The sequence below is a fragment of the Rhipicephalus microplus genome, chromosome 4, assembly GCF_043290135.1.
Source record: "Rhipicephalus microplus isolate Deutch F79 chromosome 4, USDA_Rmic, whole genome shotgun sequence".
Taxonomy (NCBI): Eukaryota; Metazoa; Arthropoda; class Arachnida; order Ixodida; family Ixodidae; genus Rhipicephalus; species Rhipicephalus microplus.
Genome location: NC_134703.1, coordinates 7,270,440 through 7,294,422, shown reverse-complemented (window position 1 = coordinate 7,294,422; position 23,983 = coordinate 7,270,440). Strand labels below are relative to the sequence as shown.

At 42.2% G+C, this 23,983-nt stretch overlaps 1 protein-coding gene across 1 annotated transcript in view; it reads right to left on the bottom strand.

Moving 5' to 3' along the window:
• Window positions 1-8,136: 8,136 nt before the first annotated feature.
• The window catches only part of LOC142814155 (sex peptide receptor-like), a 187,899-nt gene continuing 172,052 nt past the window's right edge, over window positions 8,137-23,983 (bottom strand). Inside the window, exon 5 of the mRNA XM_075892127.1 lies at window positions 8,137-10,068. Coding sequence (XP_075748242.1) covers window positions 8,909-10,068 — 1,160 coding nt within the window. The 3' untranslated portion in view covers window positions 8,137-8,908. The remainder of the gene's footprint in view (window positions 10,069-23,983) is intronic.

Sequence of the window (23,983 nt, the reverse complement as noted above, 5' to 3'; positions counted from 1 at the left end):
CGGCTATGTGGTGCAGCCCCCGTCATAGTCCACGGCGTCGAGTGTCGGGGGTGGGGATACACTAAAGAGAAGTAAAGGAAGAACTTCCGTGGGGTGCACAAGATGCCTACTCAAACCCCATGGAAACCTAGGAGGTGGCATTGCTATCTCTCTCGAGATTTCCCCCTTGGTGGTCATTTTAAGCAAAAAAAATGGCAGATCCCATGTACAGTCCTGGGTGCGAGATAGGCGCGCTCTCGTCTATAGAGTGCCCACGTTTTTGCTGTCGTGGCGTCGCTCTGCCCAACCTCCCAACCTGCGCGTGTGTCATCGTGGCGTCGGAGTATATTGCGCCCTTTATGACGCACTCGCCGCCGTTGCGCTTGCTTCACATGCACCAAATGTGGTATCACGGGAAGTGAATAGACGACAAATGTAAATGACACGTCCAAACATGATAATGATAATATGCGTTTGATGTAAAACATGACTACATGCTACGCTCAAGCATGCTCGCGGCCGTTTCGATAATTTCATATATACCAAAGTTGGTATCAGGTGACGTTAATAGATGAAAAAGGTAAATGAGACGTCCAAACAGGATGATCAAGACATGGAAGCCATGTACGGCATAATTTCTCTCCGCCACTTAACGTTGTGCTAATTTTAATGTGACCTATCACCCTCCCTCATTCGTGTTTCGCATATCATCGACTCCCACTCTACGTGGGATCTGCCTTTTTTTTTGTATGGACTAATGCTATGAGTGGTACCAACGCTTGGGGTAAGATCGTCACTTGGAGGTGCATTTGGTGTTGACAAAAACGAAAATACTGCTATTAGAAACGCGTCGAATGAGACGGACGCTTAGAAATGACGCGTTGAAAGAACTGATCACGGATGTGAAGGGTGTGATACATTACTGCACTTTGCCAAGAACACTGAGAAGACTGTGCTAGATATAAAAGGCGTACTTTTTTAGGGGTTCAATGAATCTTACCTTGGCGCAGTGGATACGTTACCCGGCACCTGTTGCCGCGGAATAAGCGGTCACGGGTACGTCTCCCCATGACAAATCTTGTTTCTTTGTCTTCTGATCATGCGTATCTTTTCGACGTTACTTGTGTGGCGGAAAAACGTCATTGAAGCCTTGGTCATTGACGTCTTTCGATGCCTTGTTGGGTCCATATAATGCTGCTACATCAAAAAATGAAGCAACAGTTGCAGTTAAGCGATACGTCTTATGTATACTTACGTCGTCCCCGTCTACACGAGCGCTCCAGCCTTTCATGACGCATTACCAACCATCCCACCAAGCCTTCCTCGTGTTTCTTCGTGTTTGCATACAGGTTCGGCGCTAAAACCCCTGTCACACGGGCACCCGCGAACACCGTTAAACTGTGCCGTTCTTACGATGACGATGCGGACCATGTCACACGGCCACCTTTACGCTAACTAAGGTAAACGGAGCATTTCGCAAAGTATGTTCGGCGATCTCCCTTGGCAGCGGAATGGGTACTCTCGTCCTCAGTAGTCCACATGGAAGAAGAAATTTCGAGCAGAATATTGCTGCAGTGAAAACAATAATACATGTTGGCAATGTTAAACGTTCTTTTGTTGCAGTGCTAATTGATGACGATTGTTTGTACATGCCAGAGCGCAGCTATACTCTCCACATTGGTGCCCTCTACACCGTGCCTCGTGAGTAGAGCCGGGAATATGGTTCACTATTGCAGGGATATTTTATTCGTGCGCATGGTAGTTGTCGTCGCCGTGTTTGCGTTTGCCCTTGAGAGGAATGACTGACAGCGCTGCACCATTGTCCCGTGCTGATGACACAGCACAGTACACAGAAGAAAAATGTGTGCTCACGAGGCAACGAAAGACAAAAACAATTTGTACAAGGGTCACTAAACAACTGCTTGTCGAGCACGGTGCAATCGTAAACAAACATAGCGTTAGGCACAATGTGACCAGTGTCACTGCCAGCATCGCTACATTTAGCGAATGCGTTTTCTCTTGAAATCATTTTTAATGCTTTGTTCACTTCATACTTACTTGATAGTGTGGTTGAGAAACAGATTGCAACCTGATAAAAAAAACATCAAGTGTGCCACACCTGTGTTCAGAGAAGGCTATTTTCGTGAACAGTGCATCACGATAGAGCCTTCACAATTACGCCATCACGATTTCAGGCACTATACCTAGTGGCCCATTCAGTGCGTGTGGGAAACTTTCCGCCGCCCCTACTGTGTCGGTGATTGACGGCGTGCCATTCCTTGGCTTAGTAAAGCAGTCTGCCCTTGATCCTGGAAACATGTCAGCTCCCCCCCCCCCCCCACACACACACACAAAGCAACGACCAAACTGCATCCCCCAATCTATTGAGCTATAATTGACATACCGTAAAGGAATTTCCCTACTGAGATGCAAATACACTGCGCAACTCTATCTGAATGCAGAGACACATACACTCGAATGCATCCCTGAGAGACTCTCGCTATACCGTATTGTAAAAATACTGTCCAGCCCTGCTAGCTAGATAGTCGCATGGCTTTCGGTACCCTTGTGAACGCCTCCATAACATGATGCAGAACAAAATTGATACGAAATGGTAATTTTGAAAACTATGAATGCCTTGTCAACACATGATTAACGTGAGAATCATGTCCCCAAGGCCATCGAACCCTTTCTTCCAATTACGTGTGGCTCATACTCACATACCATGTGCAGCGGTATACGGGTATCCGTAGAAGAAATTGACAGTTTAACCATGAATTGCGTAATGAGACTTTGACAGTTGAAATGATTGATTGCTTGATTTGTGGGGTTTAACGTCCCAAAACCACCATATGATTATAAGAGACGCCGTAGTGGAGGGCTCCAGAAATTTTCACCACCTGGGGTTCTTTAACGTGCGCCCAAATCTGAGCACACGGGCCTACAACATTTTTGCCTCCATCGGAAATGCAGCCACCGCAGCCGGGATTCGATTTCGCGACCTGTGGGTCAGCAGCCGAGTACCTTAGCCACTAGACCACCGCGGCGAGGCTCGGTGGTTGAAATTAGTGAGCAAGAAAAATCGGCATTGGCAGTGTTGAACCGAAGAATGTAAGTATTTATGTCGATACCGAAGGGCTCGATCATTCTCCGTAGTAGTCCAGTATTGTATGACAGAGCCATGCCAGGCCATGAAACTGCTGTTCAAAAAGACCCTATGCGAGATAAGGTCCGTTCATTGCGATGTTAGGCTGCCTTACTGGCTAATACTTTATTACAAAGTAGTAAATATTTCACATCCACTCATATGCCGTACAGGCGTGATATCCCGTTAATTTGAGCAGTGAGTGCGGTGTTTACTCCACTTTTATAGCAGTTCCATAAACATAATGTTTCTGTTGCTATGTATCAGCCAGCTATAATAAAACTTAGATAGATCCTGGTGGAACACGCTGGCAATGTTACTACTATATTCACGTCATCGCACAGTGAATTGCACGCTGGCTTTGCACTAAAACTGCGCCTACCGGCTATTCGAAGTAATTCATTCTGTAGTTTGCTTTTGACTAGGGATGAGTTGTTAAGAGCATATGATAGCTCCTGTTTCGGAATGTGCAGGAATTGCATAATGTATTCTAATGCAGATCATCATAGTCATCATTATCATTATCATCATCATTATTATCATCAGCCTGACTACACGCACCGCAGGACAAAGACCTCTCCCCTGTTTCGCCAGTTAACTCAGTCCTGTGCTTGCTGCTGCCAATTTATACTCACAAACTTCCTAATCTCATCTGCCCACCTAACCTTCTGTCTCCCCCTAACCCGCTTGCCTTCTCTGGGAATTCAGTTAGTTACCTTCAGTGACCAACGGTTATCCTGTCTACGCGCTACATGCCCTGTCCATGTCCATTTGCTTTTCTTAATTTCAACTATGATATCCTTAACCCCCGTTTGTTCCCTAATCCACTCTGCCCTCTTCTTGTCTCTTAAGGTCACACCTACCATTTTTCCTTCCATTGCGCGCTGCGTCGCCTTCAATTTAAGCTGAACCCTCTTTGTAAGTCTCCAGGTTTCTGCTCCATAGCTAAGTAGCAGCAAGATACAGCTGTTATATACCTTCGTCTTGAGGGATAGTGGCAATCTACCTGTCATAATTTGAGAGTGCTTGCCAAATGTGCTCCACCCCATTCTTATTCTACTGGTTACTTCAATCTCGTGGTTCGGCTCCGCGGTTATTACCTGCCCTAAGTAGACATAGTATTTTACAACTTTAAGTGCACTATTGACTATCTCGAAGCGCTGCTTTTTTCCGAGATTGTTGTACATTACTTTCGTTTTCTGCAGAATAATTTTAAGACCCACCTTTGTGCTCTCCTTGTCTAACTCCATAATAATAAGTGTCAATTCGTCCCCTCAGTTACTTAGGAATGTAATGTCATCGGCGAAGTGCAGGTTACTAAGGTACTCTCAATAACCTTTTATCCCTACGTGTTCCTATTCCAGGCCTCCGAAAACCTCCTGTAAGCACGCGGTAAATAGCACTGGGGATTGTATCCCCCTGCCTTACGCCCTTCTTGATTGGTATTATGCTGCTTCCTTTATGAAGCACTATAGTAGCAGTTGATAACCTGTAGATTTCTTCCAGGATGCAGATAAAATATAGGTAAAAACAGAGGAGATAGCAAAACGTTCAAATTATAAAAAAAGACAGACGTTGATATCAAGGTTACTGTTAGCTTGCCACAATTTTTTTATTTACAAGCAAATCCTGCAGAGAGTTGTTGAAATAAAAGTTGTCCGGACCAAAGTGTTGTTAGGAATCAACAAACAATGCTCTATTTTTATCACTCTTATATTACAGTAGTGTCCTGGAATGCACTCATTGTATGACACAAGCCAACACTTCTCGCGTTTTATTTTTCTTTTATGACACATAAACAATACCAATGGCAACAACACTGTATGGGCACAGTGACATAATGCACACAGCTATAGAGTATGGCGTCGGGATGAACATTGGGGCGTCACTGCAGGTTGCAAAATCCTCGCAAATTTGAATCAAGAAATATATTCAGATGTAATAATTCTACCAACGAAAAAAGAGAAGGTGATCGTTCGAAGCCAACACCTGATTTGCCCTGCACATCATTTCAAACACTTGCATCACTGTAGTTGCTCATGCTGTCGAAAACCATTGATACCAGTCAAGAGTTTCCACCGATAGCGAAACCACGTTATTTTTTGTACACAAAGCTTGACGAAACTTTTTTATGATGCTTTTTTTATGATGAACATGAATTCAATCAAAGCTTTTTTTATGATGAACATGAATTCATTGGAAGCAGCAAACTGAAAGAAGTTGACCGGCAACCGTTTCTAGGTATAAAATTTCTTAAGGTAAACTAAACAGTTACCTGCTCTTGATTATGAGGGTAAATCTCACTAAAGCTTTCTATCTGCTTTTATTGGATAAGCATGAAATGTTGAAGCATGAAAAAATATTTCATAAGGTTTGTAATGTACAAAACATTTGCATAATTGAATTCCAGCTGTGATTTATACGAAATATTCGGAAATTTTAGGCAGAAAAAAGGGTGAGGTTTTCTTTTTTTTCTTTCGCTTAAATAACATTGAAGTTGAGGCCTGGGGAATAAATGTTCATTGTAACATGTTTATAATGTGAATTGGGCGTTTGACATCAAGTTTCGTAACATTTTCAACTTCCATGAAGGCGTACCATTTCAGAAATACAGTGTTGCATTATCGTCCACTTCACGGAATTCACAAAGCATATATGTTCCCTAACAACACGAATAACTGATAACATTGACTTGTAGCAAAGAAGAAAAGATAAACATATCGCACGCGCGTCCTGAAAACTTGCGAAGGTGAAATAAGTGTGACTTCAGTGATGAGCTTCTGTTTCTCATAGGAGCTTAATTAAGAAAGAAATCAATTGGCCTATTAAAAATAGCTGATTTTATGAATGCATTGAGCGATTATACTATCTTACTGGGACAGAAATTAGGACAGAAGTTGACGCCTTCTATCTAAGACATCAAGGTACAGCTTACAATAAACCATGCTAAAGTTATTTATGTACAGTTGAGCGTGCGCGCAGGGGATATAATGCCCCGAAGAGGCATTTTACACTTGTTGAGATAAGGTACTATAACTGATTAGTCATTTACTGACTTCATAAAGCATAGTTAAATCGGCCTTTATATGAAGGAACAAAGGAACACTGCAGTATACTCACGGATTCAAGTGCAACATCATTTTTTTTTACTTAGTACTGGTAGCAGCACATAGTGACGACTATACTATGAGCAACAGCTCGGAATAACCACATTATTTTGCTATGCATACATTATATGTAATGCTCAATTTTGTGTAAGTGTCCAATCAAAACTACCCAGATCTGACACAAAATGTACACACGGGAACATAATTTACTAGACGTGAAAGCGCACGCAATACCTAGTTTTGAATATTGAATTTTCTCCGAGCAAGTGCTGTGCAGGCATCACGAACGCCAATGGTGTATCTACTCTTCCTTGGTACTATCGTTATAAGTGCCGATTTAACCATGTTTTTCAAACTGCAAACATAACTGCATTATCTAAAGGAACGCTTTAAGTGAAAAGATACATCACTCACATTTATTTAGTTTGTCGATAACATCATTTTTCTGGTTTCACCACAATATCCTAAGTATAAAATAATCAAAGTTTCATTTTCGAACGTTTAGTTTTGCGGCGAAATTTACACACCTAGATTTCAATGTGCATGAGTACACGAATTTTAGAACGTTTTCTTATAACTTGTGTCGAACGGCTGAATAGGGTTTACTTAAAGGGCCTCCGAACTCCTCCTAAAATGCGAAAAACGAGCATGTTATTCTGTCACGACGTTCCCACTTTTTGTAGCACAATTCATGACGCCAGCTGTTCATTCTCAGGACGTCAGGATGAAACAAGCTCTCCATCGGTCGATATAGGAAAGATACGTCTTCTGAACTGTCGCTTACCCTGCTTGTCTATGCAGTCGAGTGCGCTGTCTGCCCTGTCAGCATGATTTTCATGCCCGGTAAACCTATTTTACTTCGTTTTCCGCGTTGGCGACTACGCAGGCAGAGATATGAGCATGTAGTAAAGAAACGCGACATCCTGAGTGGCTCATCGCCTATTTTAGACACTCTACGTTTTTTTTTCTGGAGAAATCAGAGAGGAGGATAAGATAGTGCTTGTAGGGACGGTAGCGAGGGCAATACTGTCTCGCCTTTAAACTTCGTGTGGTTTACGAGCCCTTTAAACTTTCCACCTAAAGCGTTTGAGGCAAGCGAAACAAAACGCTATATAATCTGCCAATATGAAAATAACCGCGCTTCAGCAAACGTAGTCAAATGTATGAAATCACGATGACGGCGGAAAAACCAGCACGTTTTCTCACTCGTGAATCATATTCACTTAACTATTGTGTTGTTTTTTTGTTTTTTCCCCAGAGTAGTGCAGTAACGCGAGAAAATAGTTTATCTCTAAGCTGTGTGATTATTTGCACCTATAGAAAGCAACAGGCGTCAGCGCTCAAGGCTCTCTAAGGAAAAAAAATGAATGGTGTGTTGAGCTAGCTCATAAACTGCAGTTTGGCTGAAAGTTCTCAATACTCTTTCTCATCAGCTGATCACGGAGAATACAACGTATGTTTCGTGCAGGGTGACAAGAGTAAGCACAATGACAAATGTTGCATAAAATTCAAAAGAGGTTTTCTTAGAAATTGGCATCGAAAATATGATGTAAAGCACAACAACCAAAAAATGTGTTCACTTGTCAATAGTGCCCACTAGTAACAAGTCGCCTCCTAGCTTGGGGCTTCGGAATCTAAAATTTTCTTTCAAAAATATTGCTCTATCTCTCCCGCAAGAAAACAATAGCGATAACTAGCTAAGAGGTTTTGGTACAATAGGCAATATGCACTGGATGACTACACGGGCAGGTGACGGCAAAATTTTACTGAACCAGTTTATCGATAATAGAGATGATTCTCGATAGCATTTTGGGCATAAAAAAAACGAAGAAGAAAGAGAGCGCAGTCTATGCCTACCTGCGCTCTCTTTCTTCCTTTCCGTTTTTTTTTTGCGCGATATACCACCCGCAATAGAATACCTACACGCCCAACGTTCAGTTCTTCTAATAGAGATGCGGTGTTTTTTTAACTGTAGGATACCTCTTAGCGTAAGAAGTGCAGAATAGTTTTGAAAACTGATAAGGACGCTTTTTTTCATTTCAGTATTAACATACATCTGTATTTCACTTCCTGGTTAGCGCTTGTTAGCTTTTTCTGAAGGGAAGTGATGTCTTTGGTTGCGCAAACATTGAACAACGTCCTCTATTGAATTAGTGCTTGAATCCCCAATAAAAAAATCTATGCGTCCCCTGCACTCTGTTTCCGTTATTTGCAATACAATATTTCAGCTTTTGGGGAGGAAATGTTCGCCGATTCTATGCCTGTAAGTGAAGGCTGCCTATGAAGGTTATGGAGCTGAAGGTATTAATAAGGCGGAATCTAAAGAAAGAGAGGCATGAAATACAGGAGTTCGGTCACAAGTAGTAATGCCTTTCGTAGTGATCCGGAACGAGAAGCTAAACTATTTCAAGCCGTCTTTTTGTATCGCATCCATCTGCAGCCAGCGTTATGAAACACCTTCAAACACCGATGATTCAGCTGGACTGCACACTGTATCGTTAGCACCCATCTGTTACCGCGGCCCTCAAAGGAGCAGCAGAAGTGGCCAAGCTTCTTTTCGCCAAAGCAACATAAAGAAACGTGCGGCGTTCAAGATCCACACGTCCACACTGACACGCGAAAACGTATCCCTTTCGCGGCATTCTCTGGTTACGTCAAACATTACCAGACGTTCATCTCACAGTATGGTCTCATTCGTCACTGTACGGGGTCCGTTGACCAGCGAGTAACGCGACGAACCCTGGGTCTTGTTGACGAACGTGCCCATAATGAAGAGATCCTTGAACGTCTTCCGAAACTGCTTGCTCATACCACAGTAGATGGCAAAGTTCACCGGGTAACTCAGCATGAGGAAGAAGTTGGTGAAGAGCAGCGTGATGTTGAGAACATAGTACGAAACAAGCTGTACCTTGAACGCGTTTATCAGCACGTGCAGCACGATGGTCACGGCGAGCGGTATCTCCACCGCCAGAAACACTGTCACCACGACAATGAGCATCATGGTGGTGCAATTGCTGTCACGCAGCTTCTTGCACTCGCTCTTGCGGTTCTCCTTGAGCAGCTTGGCACGCTTCTCTTGAGCGCGCTTGAGGGCGCGGAACAGCAGAATGTTGAGCACCACGAGCACGGTGCAGGGCCCGATGTTGACGAAGATTACCTTGAAGGCGTAATACGCAATGAAGTAAGCCTTCGCAGTGAAGATCTGGGTGACCCATTCGGCGACCAGCATCTGGCAGCCATAGTGCACTTCGCCTTGCCACTTGAAGCGCACGTCTATGAACACCGTGTCGAGAAAGCGTGGCAGCTGGTGCGCGAACGCGATAAAGCCAACCCAGCACACTGTCCGCAGTACGCGCGGCACGGTGCACCAAGTGACGGCTGTGGTGGGATGACAGACGTAGAAGTAGCGCTGTCCAGCCAGAACTAGTGTCAGCCAGACAGAGGCCGTGTGAAACGCATTCGGAATCACCTCGTTCATGCTGTTGTAGGCGTAGCACGTAGAAGAAGGACCGAGAACGTTGGCGTAGTTCCCTAGTGTGTAAATGTAGAAGAACCACGGTGATGGAATGAGGAGGGTCATCATGTCACAGACGGCCATTCCCAGCAGGACAATGTTGGTGGGTGTACGCATGTGACGCTGTGCCAGGACGACCACGACGAACGTGTTGGCGATGATGGTCACCACTAAGAGTGCGGGCATGGCGTATCCGAGCAGCGGCAAGGCAAACTCGATCGGTGGGCCTCGGTTCGTAAGATTCACCAACATTGGGATCTGTTCGGCCAGTGGAATGAGGCTGGTGTAGTTGTAATCCTCCGTCAGGTTGGTGTCCATGATATCTGCGCAAGTTAAAAAAGAACAAAAGCAGACAATGATGTACACATCTGCATGAAAACAGTTTTCGCAGCGGCGAATGGGCACAGCCACGTTTGAACATGTGATCTAATGACCTTCTCTTTTGCACCGTTGCCGACAGCCGGCTGATTCGCCGCCGCCACTCCCTACTTGAAGGCCAGCAAAGCGGGCGCAGCGGTTAAAGGGTTAGATGTTGGCATGGCAGACAGTGCGGTGCACGCCGGTGTTTCATATACTCTCACATCGTCACCTGGCAGCGCACGGGGCTTGCCAAACCGCTAAAGACTGTAGCGCTTAGCCGTGTCCACAATATGAGAGACAGAAAGAAGCGTCTTCTCTTGCCTGAGTCGCTTATATAACGAGACCTATTTTCTTGCTACACTCATCCGCACCGCATAGTCTGCACCGCTCGTTTCTCTCCCTAGGCGGCAGAGCAACGTCCGCCACACGCCACATCGCTGCCGCGCCACCGAGGAGCAGGCCATGATGCTTCGGTGCGGTGGCGCCATCTCGTTTTGCTTAGAAATCTAGCTGCGGAAAACCACCTATAAACTTATTGACTTAACAAGCCGGTCGAAATAAAAATGTTGAGAAAATTTTCTTGAATTCAACAAAGACGGACACTCGGTGTCGAAGCCGTCAAGATTTTACTGATTTGCACCGTAACATTACTGAATCGCATGCTGCTACATGAAAAGATTCGTGGACTTAGAGCACAGCGATGTGTAAATAGTACTTATGGAGATTTTGAACTATGATTTACGATTTAATTGCAGATACTGATTGAACGCACAGGGAAGCTATACTTTGCATGCCATAATACCAGAGATCAGTTGGCTTTAAAAGACGGCTCTGGAGCCTGACTGGCGTTACTCATACACAAAGCACTTCTGAATTGTGCAAGGGTCAGAGTTATATGGAGAAGACATATGTTACTACCATGCAAAAAAAAAAGGATAGCGCAAGTTGACCTGCACTTTCTTCAATAGATGGTAAAGAGAGAAAACGTTCATTAAAAAAAGCCGCAAGGTCTCTTGATGGGCCTTTGCCTTGGTCATGTCCACAGTTCACCCATGAGCCACGGCCGCCATACGCACTTTCAAGATAAAAGCGAGGCAAGACGAGGTTCAAATGGTATCGCGCATTAGTTGGTTTAACTCAGTGGCAAAGCTGTTCCTATCGGCTAGCAAAGGCGACTACCTTTAGTGTGTGACATGCGTGCCTAGGGAATATATGAACTCTTTGGGAAGACAAGAAAAAAAATGCGCGCGATGTAGCATGTTTGGTCGACCTTCATTAGTGCCGGAAATAACACGGTGTATTAAGTTTAGTTAGGAAAAAGCTATCTTTTGTAATTAAGTATGTATATATGTGCTTCATTATCTTTCATTCCCTCCATAAGTTTTTCTTAATGAGAATGACCGGTTCGCAAGCTCTATAAAAAAAGCCTATATAAGGTGTTTTAGTGCGCATCAGCCACATTTAGCGTATATGCATTTCATGCATAGAGCAGACGGTAGTAGTTTCACGAAATTGTGTTCTTGTAGACAAAATACAGCTTGTGAAATCAAAAGTGTAAGCTTTTCTGCAGTTCTATAAAATGCAAAAAATAAATTTATTGTCTCTGTAGTTTTAAATGCGAAGCATTTCTCCACCGTTTCTCAGCGAAGTGTTGGTATTTTGAGTGGTTTCCTATCTATCTATCTATCTATCTATCTATCTATCTATCTATCTATCTATCTATCTATCTATCTATCTATCTATCTATCTATCTATCTATCTATCTATCTATCTATCTATCTATCTATCTATCTATCTATCTATCTATCTATCTATCTATCTATTTATCTATTTATCTATTTATCTATTTATCTATCTATCTATCTATCTATCTATCTATCTATCTATCTATCTATCTATCTATCTATCTATCTATCTATCTATCTATCTATCTATCTATCTATCTATCTATCTATCTATCTATCTATCTATCTATCTATCTATCTATCTATCTATCTATCTATCTATCTATCTATCTATCTATCTATCTATCTATCTATCTGTCTGTCTGTCTGTCTGTCTGTCTGTCTGTCTGTCTGTCTGTCTGTCTGTCTGTCTGTCTGTCTGTCTGTCTGTCTGTCTGTCTGTCTGTCTGTCTGTCTGTCTGTCTGTCTGTCTGTCTGTCTGTCTGTCTGTCTGTCTGTCTGTCGTTCTGTCGTTCTGTCGTTCTGTCGTTCTGTCGTTCTGTCGTTCTGTCGTTCTGTCTGTCTGTCTGTCTGTCTGTCTGTGCATGCAGCTGCCTACGCCTGTGCGCTCTCGTGATCACCTCCTTAACATTGAATGGACCTGATTAGTATGGGAGGTTAAGAGAGTTTGACAAATATTATCCAGCTTATCATGAGATCGATGACGCCCACATCCTGTCGCATATGTCGTAAAACCCCGTCCTCCACACACATGTGGCGATAAATACGAATAAATGACAGATAAATAAGCGCTTATGTACTTATTTCCTAACGAAAAAAAAATGCTTCCCTCTTTCTAAACTAAATACACCATACTAGTCCGGTTTTTATGCAGGTCGAAATAGTGCCCCTTTTTCCCCTTGTCCTCCTTGTTTTCCCGCATATTCCCGGCCCCGATACGAAAGTATTCGTCGTAGTTGACTGACAGTTAAGGAAGTTTTCGAAGGCGTAAGTACGCAAAGCTTTGCGTTGGCGTTCTGTATGCGTTGCACGCTCACCTATTGTGAGCTCCTTTTGAGTGAATAACGCTTACATAGTGAATAACGCCTGCATGTTTTGTGTGCGCTATTCGAAAACTCCCTTTTATGTCGGCCCGGGAACGTGAGAACAGACATTGGCAATTTGAATGTGAGAGTGTTAAGAGTAAACAACTATATGCAACGTTAAACTGATGAATACAATGAATAAATATAAGAGTCCCGGCGTGAATTCAACCCAAGCACTCCGCGTGGCAAGAAAGTATTATACCTCAGTGCCATGCCAGGTTTCAAAACTCCTTTGTAAAAAACGGTATGCATGGTTTATTGATGGTGACACGTGAACTCAGGCAGCTGTGGTAGCTATCTGATTTTATAAGCATTACACACACACACAACCATGATGCAGGCATCTGGCCGGGTAAACGTGAATTACTGATAAGTACTATTTACCATCTTCGCAAGCACAAGCACCAAATATCGCCTTACCGATTTTTGTGTTGGCAATACTAACTTTGCTAATGTTACCACTTCGAAACTGTAAGCAACTACATATATCTGTGCGTAAAACTTTTGTACACATCTTTAGCGTCATTTAGTAACGTTTCACTCAAGAAAATTACACCGAAATTTCCTTAGCTCCGCAAGATTCACGTAACATAACTTCCAATTGTACCTGGGATCTGTCGAACTCTTTTTTGTGATTGTGATATTATCGGTAAACCTAGTCATTTATAGCTAATGAACGCCCACCGCGGTACTCGAATACTGACACGCAGGTCGCGGGATCGAATCTCGGCTGCGGCAGCTGCATTTTCGATGGAAGTGAAAACGCTGTAGGCCCGTGTGCTCAGATTTGGGTGCACGTTAAAGAAGCCCAGGTGGTAAAAATTTCCGGAGCCTGCCACTACGGCGTCTCTCATAGTCATATGGTGATTTAGAGACTTAATCCCCACATATCAATCATTTAGTATCTAATGAACAAAAGTGGGCTGCCGTGAGTACAACACGGCGACTGATGTTTACACCGTGACCTGCAGTAGAACCGTTGTTGCAAACTCGACGTAATTCTTGTCATCATTGCTTGGGAACAATTGTGTTAGTTATCTTCTCCTAGATAAACAAACATGTCTCCATCGCTTAGTAATAAAGTGAAAGATTATTAGCATGACTTATCACATTGACTTAGAACTGTGTATATTTCTGAAATGGCCTCGTGTCCGTGGTACATTTTTTTTACAGCAGAGCGGCTAGGGTTCAGGTTGGCCATGTGTCGTAGACCGAAGATTGCTATCAATATCAACTGACATGCACCAAATCAACACCAAATAATTCAGTACAGACCATTAACAAGAGAAGCTGAAGCGTGTGGTCTCGGGGTTCCCGATGGCTCACTCAAGTATCTCTCTATTATCTCTTACGTCTGTAGATAAATTTTAATTCTTCTTTGCCATCCATGTATACCCCTGTGAAAGTTTAGTGCACCAATGTGGCGTGTACTGAAATTAGCCTAGTTTTTGTGGCACATCCGCTCAATAGGAAATGATACAGCACAGCTCCTAAGTTGGAAGGTGGCCGTCAGTCGAAGGTAGAAAATTATTATCATAAACTAACACGTGCTGCAATTACCGCCCAACAATTCTATACAAATGGTGACAGCAGTAGCTTAAACGTGCCCAGCAGCTCTTCTGTTACCCAGTTTTCTGTGGACTAGTGTAAACTGCCTCTTTTTTTTCTGGATATGATTGTTTACTGTCGATAGCAGTCGCATAAGTGATTTCTTTATCCTTTACTTCTCTTCTACCTTCAAGTTCTATTTCTAGTTATTTTCATCATTTCAATCGACAGGCGCCATGCTCCTGTTCATGGCAGTTGTCAGGCTCGCTTCCTCTTGCTATTTTGTTGTAATTTATATGTGTATATGTATGCCTTCTCATATTACCTGGTAATAACAAAAATATTTTATGTAGCAGATGAGATATTCAAATTCACATTCAGTTCAAGCATAGCAGTCAGCTTCTGTAATATATAAATTCTTCCTGTGACGTTCCAGCGCTGCGTGGTAGCGAGCCTTCAGGCTAAGAAGTCAAGCGGATGCTTTTGAGGGAATAGGGTAACTATTTTCTAGTTTTGCGGATAAATAATTTACTTCGGAGAAGGTTGAATAAACCATTAAATACAAAAATGTGAAATTAAGGAAAGCGAACTCGCATAGAATGAGCGCAAAGCACGACATTCATGGAGTAAAGAAAATATTTTTATTGTCACAGCCTTAGTGAATCGCGGTACAGAAAGATACAATGTTTTTTCTTCCAATAAAAAAACAAACAAAACAGAGTGATCATTCGTGAACTGCAGAATAAGTAGAGACCTTTCTAATTGACACACTGTTTTCTCAATGATCTGGCGTTCAGATCACAAGATAAAATGCGGGCGTATAGGCTCACAGTCTAGTTCTTTCATTTTCGTCAGAAATTATTCAATGCGCAGTAAGCTGCCGAGCGTACAGGAAATGCTATATTTCGCAGGAGAAATGTGGACTTATCAGTGAGCGCTCAAACAAATTAAGCACCAGAAGCAAGGCTTTCGCATTGTACTTATTAGTGAGATGTTTACTACATCCGATCAGTGCTCTCGGTTTAACCCGTCACGTTGGCCATTGTTCATGATGCCTAACTGCTCACCCGTAGGTCGCAGCAGTGAGTCCTGGTCATGGCGGCCGCATTTTCGATTGGAGTTAGAACTGAGTGCACAATGAGCAACCCTTGGTGGTTGAATTTTCCAGTAGCCCTCCACTTCGACGTCCCTCATATTCATATTGTGGTTATGGGACGATAATCCCTCCAAAATAATATTAACACTCCCAATTTTTTAAGGAACTATAAAATGTACACTAAGTACATCTGCTTAGGCGCTATTTTCTTGCTTGAAGGTTAAGTAGGTTTGATGCAGCGGTAATGAGTATATATATGAAAAAGAATTTTTTTTTTCTTTTATAACCGCTACCAGAGTTCGCAGAGTACTTTACATGTACAAAGCATAGAGTGCAATGACTACAGGAGTGAATGAATGTACTTTATTAGTAAAGTTCCTTCGAGCGAACTGTATTTTTTTTTCTTTTAGAGGAGTTTCTCTTTTACAAACATATTAAAAAGAATACGAATTTAAGAGCAACTCGAGCTACCGACCACACAATTAAAATTCTGTGAGTGAAACGCTAAATTAAGCAGACATACATGGCATTCTGGAAAAGTCAGCAAAGAAAAAGGTAATTTATGTGAGATGGTGTACGTGTGTAACAAAAATAACATATACGACAAATGACAACCCTGCAGACGCGACCAACACAAAACGTCACGTGGCAATATGCTTATACAGATGTAGCTAATCGAACTGTAGCTTGAGTGGTACGTTTCTAACCATGCAAAGTTTATGTGGATATTCTTTTTTCTTTTCACATGGCTAGAAGTTCCTGTTAAGTAAAGTCGTCGCTTGAATTGAAATTTTGTTTTAAATTTTTGCTCTTCAAGTGTACTTGAATACAAGAGTAGGAGCTGGCCACAATGTAAGCATGCTTGCTGCCAAGCATCTCTTCATATAGCCATAAAGCTGCTTCGCTTTACTTTGTTAAGCCAAATTATAGCCACTTACCATATACACTGAATATGTTAGTGAACGCGGCCCAAATAGAAAAAAGACATTTTATGAATAGAATAATAGTGGCTGAATTTTGAGCAGGACCAGAATAGCAGCCAAGTTACATTTCTGGAAAGCAGTGTAGCTTTCCCAGGAAATTCAGCACAATCTCTTGACAAGCGCTTCGCTTTTTCGCTTAAATGCAATACATCTCGGGAAAAATTTCTTCGGGCGCTTTTTTTTTATACAAGCTTTTACTTGTTCCGGCAGTCGACAAAAACGGGAGAAAAGTAGCAGGAAAAAGTACAAAATGAAATTACCGCTGCACGTGAATTCGGCCTCATTGTTTTTGTAATGGTGGTTTGCCAAGCTAAACATCGCGTAATTGAGCAAGGTGTGGAACGTTAAGAGATTAATATAGATGCAGATGTAGCTGATTTCGTGTGACAACACACGCATTTCACTCTCAATTATCTTTCAACCAACAACCTTAGTACAGCCTTTATCGTATCTTCTTCCGTATATGCTGCACAAAGCACAATATACTGAGCTAATCTCGGAACGACAAAAATATGCATGAATTTCGGCGTGGAAGTTAGCTTCGCGGCAATAATTGCCGCTAATGCGAAAACCTGTACTTTAAAAGAATACATCGGTCATTTTTTTTTAAGTTATCGGCACCCGCTGTTGCATTAAAATGTTTATGGTGCGAGTAAGTCATCTCGAAGGTCGTGGGTTTGAATGCCAGACGCGGTGGCGGCATTTAGGAGCTAAACGCTCATGTACCTATAGATTGCTAGATGTCCATGCACTACAGGCCTCTAAAAGGCCCACGCACTTTTTTGTGGTCACACGTTAAGGAGCACCGGGTAGTAGAAATTTCCAGATTCCCCTAATCTGTGGTAATTCCTTTGTTGTTTTGAGATAGAAAGCCTCAACAAGTTCACTTATTGTAAATTTTTCGGCGGTTTCACATTGGCGGTGTGGGTTATATATGCATGTGAGTTCTACACTAGCACATGCGGTATTTGAGTGAATGTGTCATTTAGAGAAGTGCACTTGCGAATTAGGCAGACGGGTGTTTTAGCGGCAACTTTGCCTATGGGGCTAATTTAAGCTCTCTCGTTGGGTTAGTGCTGTTATAAATAGTGATTCGGACTCGAAGCATAAACTGCATAATTTCAGGTATGTTGTTGCGTGCCTCCACTGTTTTTCACTGCTCCTGTGTACGTTGCTTCTTTTTGCATTACGCCAGGCATGTGAATCGCAAGAAACACGGGTGCAGTAAATGTACATGTAATCTACGAGCACTAAAGCCGCTAATAAACGCACATGCATTGCTGAGCGATGTGGGCACACGGTAGTTTCTGTAGAAACAAGCATAGGAACGATGTTTTGTATGTTTAATTTTGGATTGTTTAGTTGAATGTAAAACTAAGACTAAAAGAAAGTTCTATGATCCCGAGTCGTATCCAACTATAAATAAACAAAAGTGTTTTCCTAGAAACATGGACCACACTCAGTTTCTGAAGGTTGAGCACGTTTAAAAGTGAATGTTGACAAAGGGTGATAGATATTGCTATTACTGTCGTATCACAAATACAACTTAGGATCTTTTCAACTCAAGAACAATATATTGGCGTCAGGGTTCTGAAAACGAAATCTAACGAAACCTATGAACGGCTCAAACGTGATGGTTTCACGTATTTCTGATACATACGTTTGAATTTATTATGACATAAAATTTAGTTGCATGCTGGCGTTGCATGGTAGAAATTTGCGTGCCTGTAGGAGCACAATTTTGTTTACAATAGAAGACATTGCGGTGTCACCTTTACTTTTGGAAACGTTCCCTCAACCCTTTAAAAATATATATAGTGTAGACGCTAAACTTGCACATCAAAGTTGTGCCTCACAGATTTTCTGACAGATGCTTCTACTGGAATACCACATTTGATTCGTGTGCAGAATTACAAATCTTTGAGTTTGTCATTATTCGTTCAGAAGCCGCTATTGATTTTAAATTTAGCTGCCTTTTCTTGTCACCGTTGGAGTTGGGTTTTCATTTCAGGAACAATGACGATTTCTAGAGCGTTGCCATATGCTCCTTCGTTTAAGGTGTATTTCAGCAGGTGGCATTGATGATGGACCTAAACCATCAATTCCTCTCAACTAAACACAACTATATCAAATGGATAGCACGATACAATTTCGAGAAACCATTCATAATGATGAAAACTTGCAGGACACACTGAATTTGCTTGAATCTTACAATGATGGTGATTGTTACACGAAAAAAAGCAACCGCGTATGGCACTCGAAGGATGAAATCTTGTTTCGAAGTATGACTATTCGGTGTACCACTGTGGTGAAAATTTGAACATCAGAGGACATAATCACATCATGACACAACCAAGATTATGATATCACCCGATATTTTCGGTTGATAAGTATGTGTACATTCACCTATTATATCTTCTGCAATGATAATATTACCAAGCGATTGAAACAGCGCACGTTGCGTTGCTTCTAAAATCATTAGTCAATACTTCTTTCTGAAACGCTAAGTATTACTACATGTAACATGTCGGTTGCTCGATCGACAACAACGCTTGATCTACATGTATACATATATGCAAGGGCGAAATACCTTACCATTGTTTTCAAGTACGCAGAACAGAATAGTGATTTCTCACTTTTTAAATATATTTTCTTTCATAAGAATAGGCCTTGTCTGACCAAGAAATATTCAAATGATGATTGTTCTTTACTACATTCCACGCGTAGTAGCATAAACTCTGCTTCTCTCAACCAGCCATACGAATACCTGTATGGTGCTCCTTAAATTGAATTGAACGGACAGTTCCCGCAAGAGCTCAAGAGCAATAGTCCAATGGCTACTTCACTTCAGCGTTGATGAGCACTTCGTATATTGAACCGTGTGCAGATAACTTGTTTTGGAAATACTTAGCCTAGGACCTCAATTTTTATCCGAGAACTATTCTTCAATCTGCAACAACTATCTATCAAAACATCTATCAAAACATAACTATCAAAACATAACTTTATCACTATCAAAACAAATCTATCAAAACATATCTTTATGAAAGATTGTAACAGCACAGATCATACGGGGGAGACTTTAAGTATTGACATACGCTGATTGATCGAGAAATACGTCACAAAAAGATAAATGCAGAAAATAAGGCATCCTTTTTCTTTTTCTAACGTCAGCTATTCTTCTTTAATTGCAACAGACCTTTCACTTTTCTCAGTCTAAGTATTTTGTGCAATATACTGCGCAACGCCCTCCCTGGCCGTTATATAACAAATCTTTTCCTCATTTTAGGTCTGCTTACGACACAATAACACATTTGATAGGAACTGAAGGGCTTAAAGCAAATAAACGGAGTACAGTTTATGGTGCTTGCGTGCTGATGGCAATGTTAGAGAACATAACCTGTGCAAAAATCGTATGTACAGCTATTCATAGGGCAAGCTTGTGCAGCCGTTCCGCTGTACAAGAGAGTGCAGTAGGATTTCAGTCATTCTCTGCCAAACGTATAATATATTCACTAGCAACAAGCTTGCCTATCGGCACAAGCACAAGCACAAGCACAAGCACACACACACACACACACACACACACACACACACACACACACACACACACACACACACACACACACACGCACACACACACACGCACACACACAAATACGCATGGCCTGTGTGCAAGCGTGATAAAGCAGATATCGAAAACAAGCAAGTTCTGACCCCGCAGTTAAATGGTGGTTATGCCTGAGACAGCTTTTCTGTTGTTTTTCAAAAAATCACCAAGAGCCCAAGCTCGATATTACTGCAGGTGCGTCGTTGAGTCGCAGGAGTAAATAACTACAACAGCACATCATTTAAAAAAAAAAACAAGCATCGCAAACATCTAAAGGTGTATTTACATATGTTCTCTGCAGTGTGTAAAATTGGCAGAGCCGTAGAATTATTCATACGTTACATCACAACCACAGTGTACAGTTTATCGTTACCCTCATTTAAGTTCATGACCGTTTACAGATGTAACAAGAATAACAGGAAGTATTATAACTGCTAAGAAATACTACATATCAATTCTACACTACGAGCAGTAGCAGCTACTTAGTTCCTTTGTTAGAGAACGGACGTATTGTGTTAACAGAGTAGGGTTAGCCGAAAGCATCACTAGAATACCAAAGCGCAGCCAATTACCAATTTTTGTGGCAATTTTTTCCTCTTTCCGATGTTTAGTGCAATACCCTTAAATATGCACAGTGAGCGACCAATGAATATAACCGGTAATCATTTTAGAAGCTTGGCCGCCAAGCATTTTATGCGTGTACGCTATAGTCCGCGAGGTGAGTGCGAATGCTTTTGGCATGCTTCCTTTCTCACCGAACATCTTGTAAGCGAAGGCAGCGACACGGAGAGCTAGGCCCAACCACAAGGTCTGGCGGTGAGAGCTGGCGAGACAGAGGAAAGACGGCCGCGTCAACACCTATGGCAAGCCAGCACCAGCATCGACCTGAAGGTGGTGGCAGCAGCTCGAGCAGCCGAAGCAAAGCGGTTTCTCGACAGGTAAATCCCCAATGAGAGCCAGCGAAGCAGAAGCGGCATGCAAGCGGCAGCAAGAGAACCTCAAATCGGAGCGGGTGCAGGAAGCATGCGCCGAAAGAGGCTTCTACCTGAGATTGTTCGCGTCGACGCACGCTTCAAGCGCGACTTCCTCGATCACTCATTTGGTCACGGCTCTAAGGACCACTTGTGGTTTGACAACAACCTCACCACCATCACATCCATCCGCAACGACCAGTGCCGCGCCAACACCATCGCCGTGCGTCAACGAGAGTTTTCTCTTGTGCAGTGCCTCCAGCGGGACGTGGCCGAAGCAGCCGCCTATGACTTACACCTCAAGCGCTGGATTGTTAACAAGCCATCTTACAAAATGCACGTCGTCAAGAGGATTTACGGATTGTCCCGATCAGTTCCGAGGAAGTTCCATCATGATCATCATTCACTTTTTCAATGGCAGATGTGCAGACGTGCAATTGTCCTAAAATACACGGGAATCCATCAGGAAGCACATTCAGTGGAATTTAAACACTACGAACTTCGCACAACACTTCATGTTTACTTATTCGCACTGTAATCATTCAGGCTGAGAAATAGTTGCTAAAGCCTGACATTCGTCTCCGCGTAACCGAAAGACAGTCAGAGGGCAACACTGTTAGCAGTGGGAGGCACTTTACAGAGGTGTGACGACGCTCTAAACTACGAGCACAAGAGACGATGATTCGTGAGCGATGTTCGCTCGGTAACACAACACACACTGTACATTTTGCAGGTACCTTGTTGCCGCTCGATTGCTCTTTCCACCATAAGAGGCAGAAAGTTTTACACCGTTTAGGATGATTGGAATGGCGATGCACAAAGGCGATTCAGGCTACAACGTTAAGGACACTTGTAATGAGAATGGCTGACTGATGTAGTGTTGTATTATTTTGTATTTTTTCTTGCTTCATAATAGTTTTGGTACAGTAAGCGTGTTGACTTTCTGCCATGGTCAATAGTGCCCTAGTTTTTCACGGTATTTTTCTCTCGGGTGCTTTGAATCACTAAAATGTTGATTAGAATGTCTTCGTCTCATCACTCAGGTTCGAGCTCCACACAATGAGAATTTTTATGGGAAAAGCCACGAAGAGACTGAGCAAGTGTTGCCACCTGAGAACTCACAAGTCACTTTTACTCTGTTTCTTTCTTTCCTTTTGTTTCTAGATTAAAATATGTAAGCTCTTTGAAATGTTTCACATTGCTTAGCACCTTTCGGACGTATCGATATGCATTTTAGGCGACGGAAGCAGAAAGAAAATAATTTGTATAGAGGGAAATAATAATACCAAGCCGATCTAATAAAAAGACTACATTTTTTTTATAAAAAGAACAAAAAAGAACGAAGCGTGCAAAATGTGGGCTTAGGCTAGCTGATACAGTGCGCGAAACTGTGTTCGCGAATGAGACATTGTTCACGTACGATATATTGTTGCGCATATGAATGAAAACCACTTTGGATATACTTGACCCTCCAGCTTAGAAAAAAAAAGTAGAGGACGAGATGAATTTTAACTAGTCGGCTGCTTCGAAGCTCACCCTCACTACGTAATAAACGGCGCCTTTAAATTTTGATGGTCACCTTCAAGCGAAGAAATATGAAAAACAGTGCAGTAACTTTTGTGTAGCTCCAATACTGGTGCTCAAAGATAAAAAAAGAAGTCTATGCCAATCCTTGGGAAGCTGACCTGTATGTAGAAAATAACTACGGTCATTGAATCTCCGGAAAGTGTCACTAGAAAAAAAACATGAAAGGCATAATTTTATGATGATTAGTGGAGAAAGAGAATTGCATTACAGTATTATCTGTACCAATTAAATCCCTATTTGAACATACCAAGTCTGGTTCATTTGTATTACGCGCTAAAGTGAAAGACAGTAGGGCGTGTTCAAGAAATTCGAAAACCACGTTGTAAGCCCTGTTTGAATTTTTGTACTTCCGCGACCCTCTCAGACCCACCGAGGTAGCAAGAGAGCAAGACCTCGAGCAGCACAATGCACGAGGCTGACGTAAAGGCCATGTCGCAATGACAGCCCGTACTTTCTGCGTGGAGGCAGTATAATCGACTTTGCAGACATTTTTATTAAAGTTATCCTCACTCCCTCTTTTACGAAGAGTGCTACAATAGGCATTCAGAATGCACCAATGGCTTGTGAACAGCAATAAATTTTGTACATATCTACACACAAGCTCGGTTAGTGGTCACTTAGTGAAAAAAAAAAAATCTGGCTGGCGTGTACTCCTTCTTTCTTAGTTACTACTTCATAAATATATGCAACCGATAACTACGCATTTAAATAATGGTGTAAAATATTTATAAGTTATCAAGCTCTATAGTAGTTACTTGATATGTTAGCTGTGGAGGCACGTAAAAACCAGTCATAGGGGATTCGACGTCCTCCTCCCCTCAAGCTTATTTTCGCAATGAGAATTTTTTAATAAAGCAGAACCTTGTGGAAGTTTGTAATTCATAATTTACGGAGAGCCTAATCGCTTTAGTAACCCGACGGCCCTTGGTCGTGACTAAGATTGCATCTTCTGCACCATTCGAACCAACAGCAATATAAAGCTGTAGTCAATAAAGCACGGTCCTTTGTGGAGCAAAGTCCTGAGAATAAAGCAGAGTGACTCCACGCCAAACGTCCAAGCCATTCTGGCGACCATCTCAAATGTATTTGCAAACAATTGTGCCTATTTATTGTATAAGAACAGTGAGACAGTAAAATTTTTCTCAAAGAAAAATTGTTTGGTCACGTGGCTGCCTACTGAATTCACTTCCCGAATTGTCGTTTGGGTGTTGTTTGTGGAAAAAGTTATTTTTATAAGTACCACTTCTTTCTATATCAAATTTGGTCTACATGTTGAGTAAAGGTTTTTGTGTGGGTTGTTTGAAGCTGAGAAA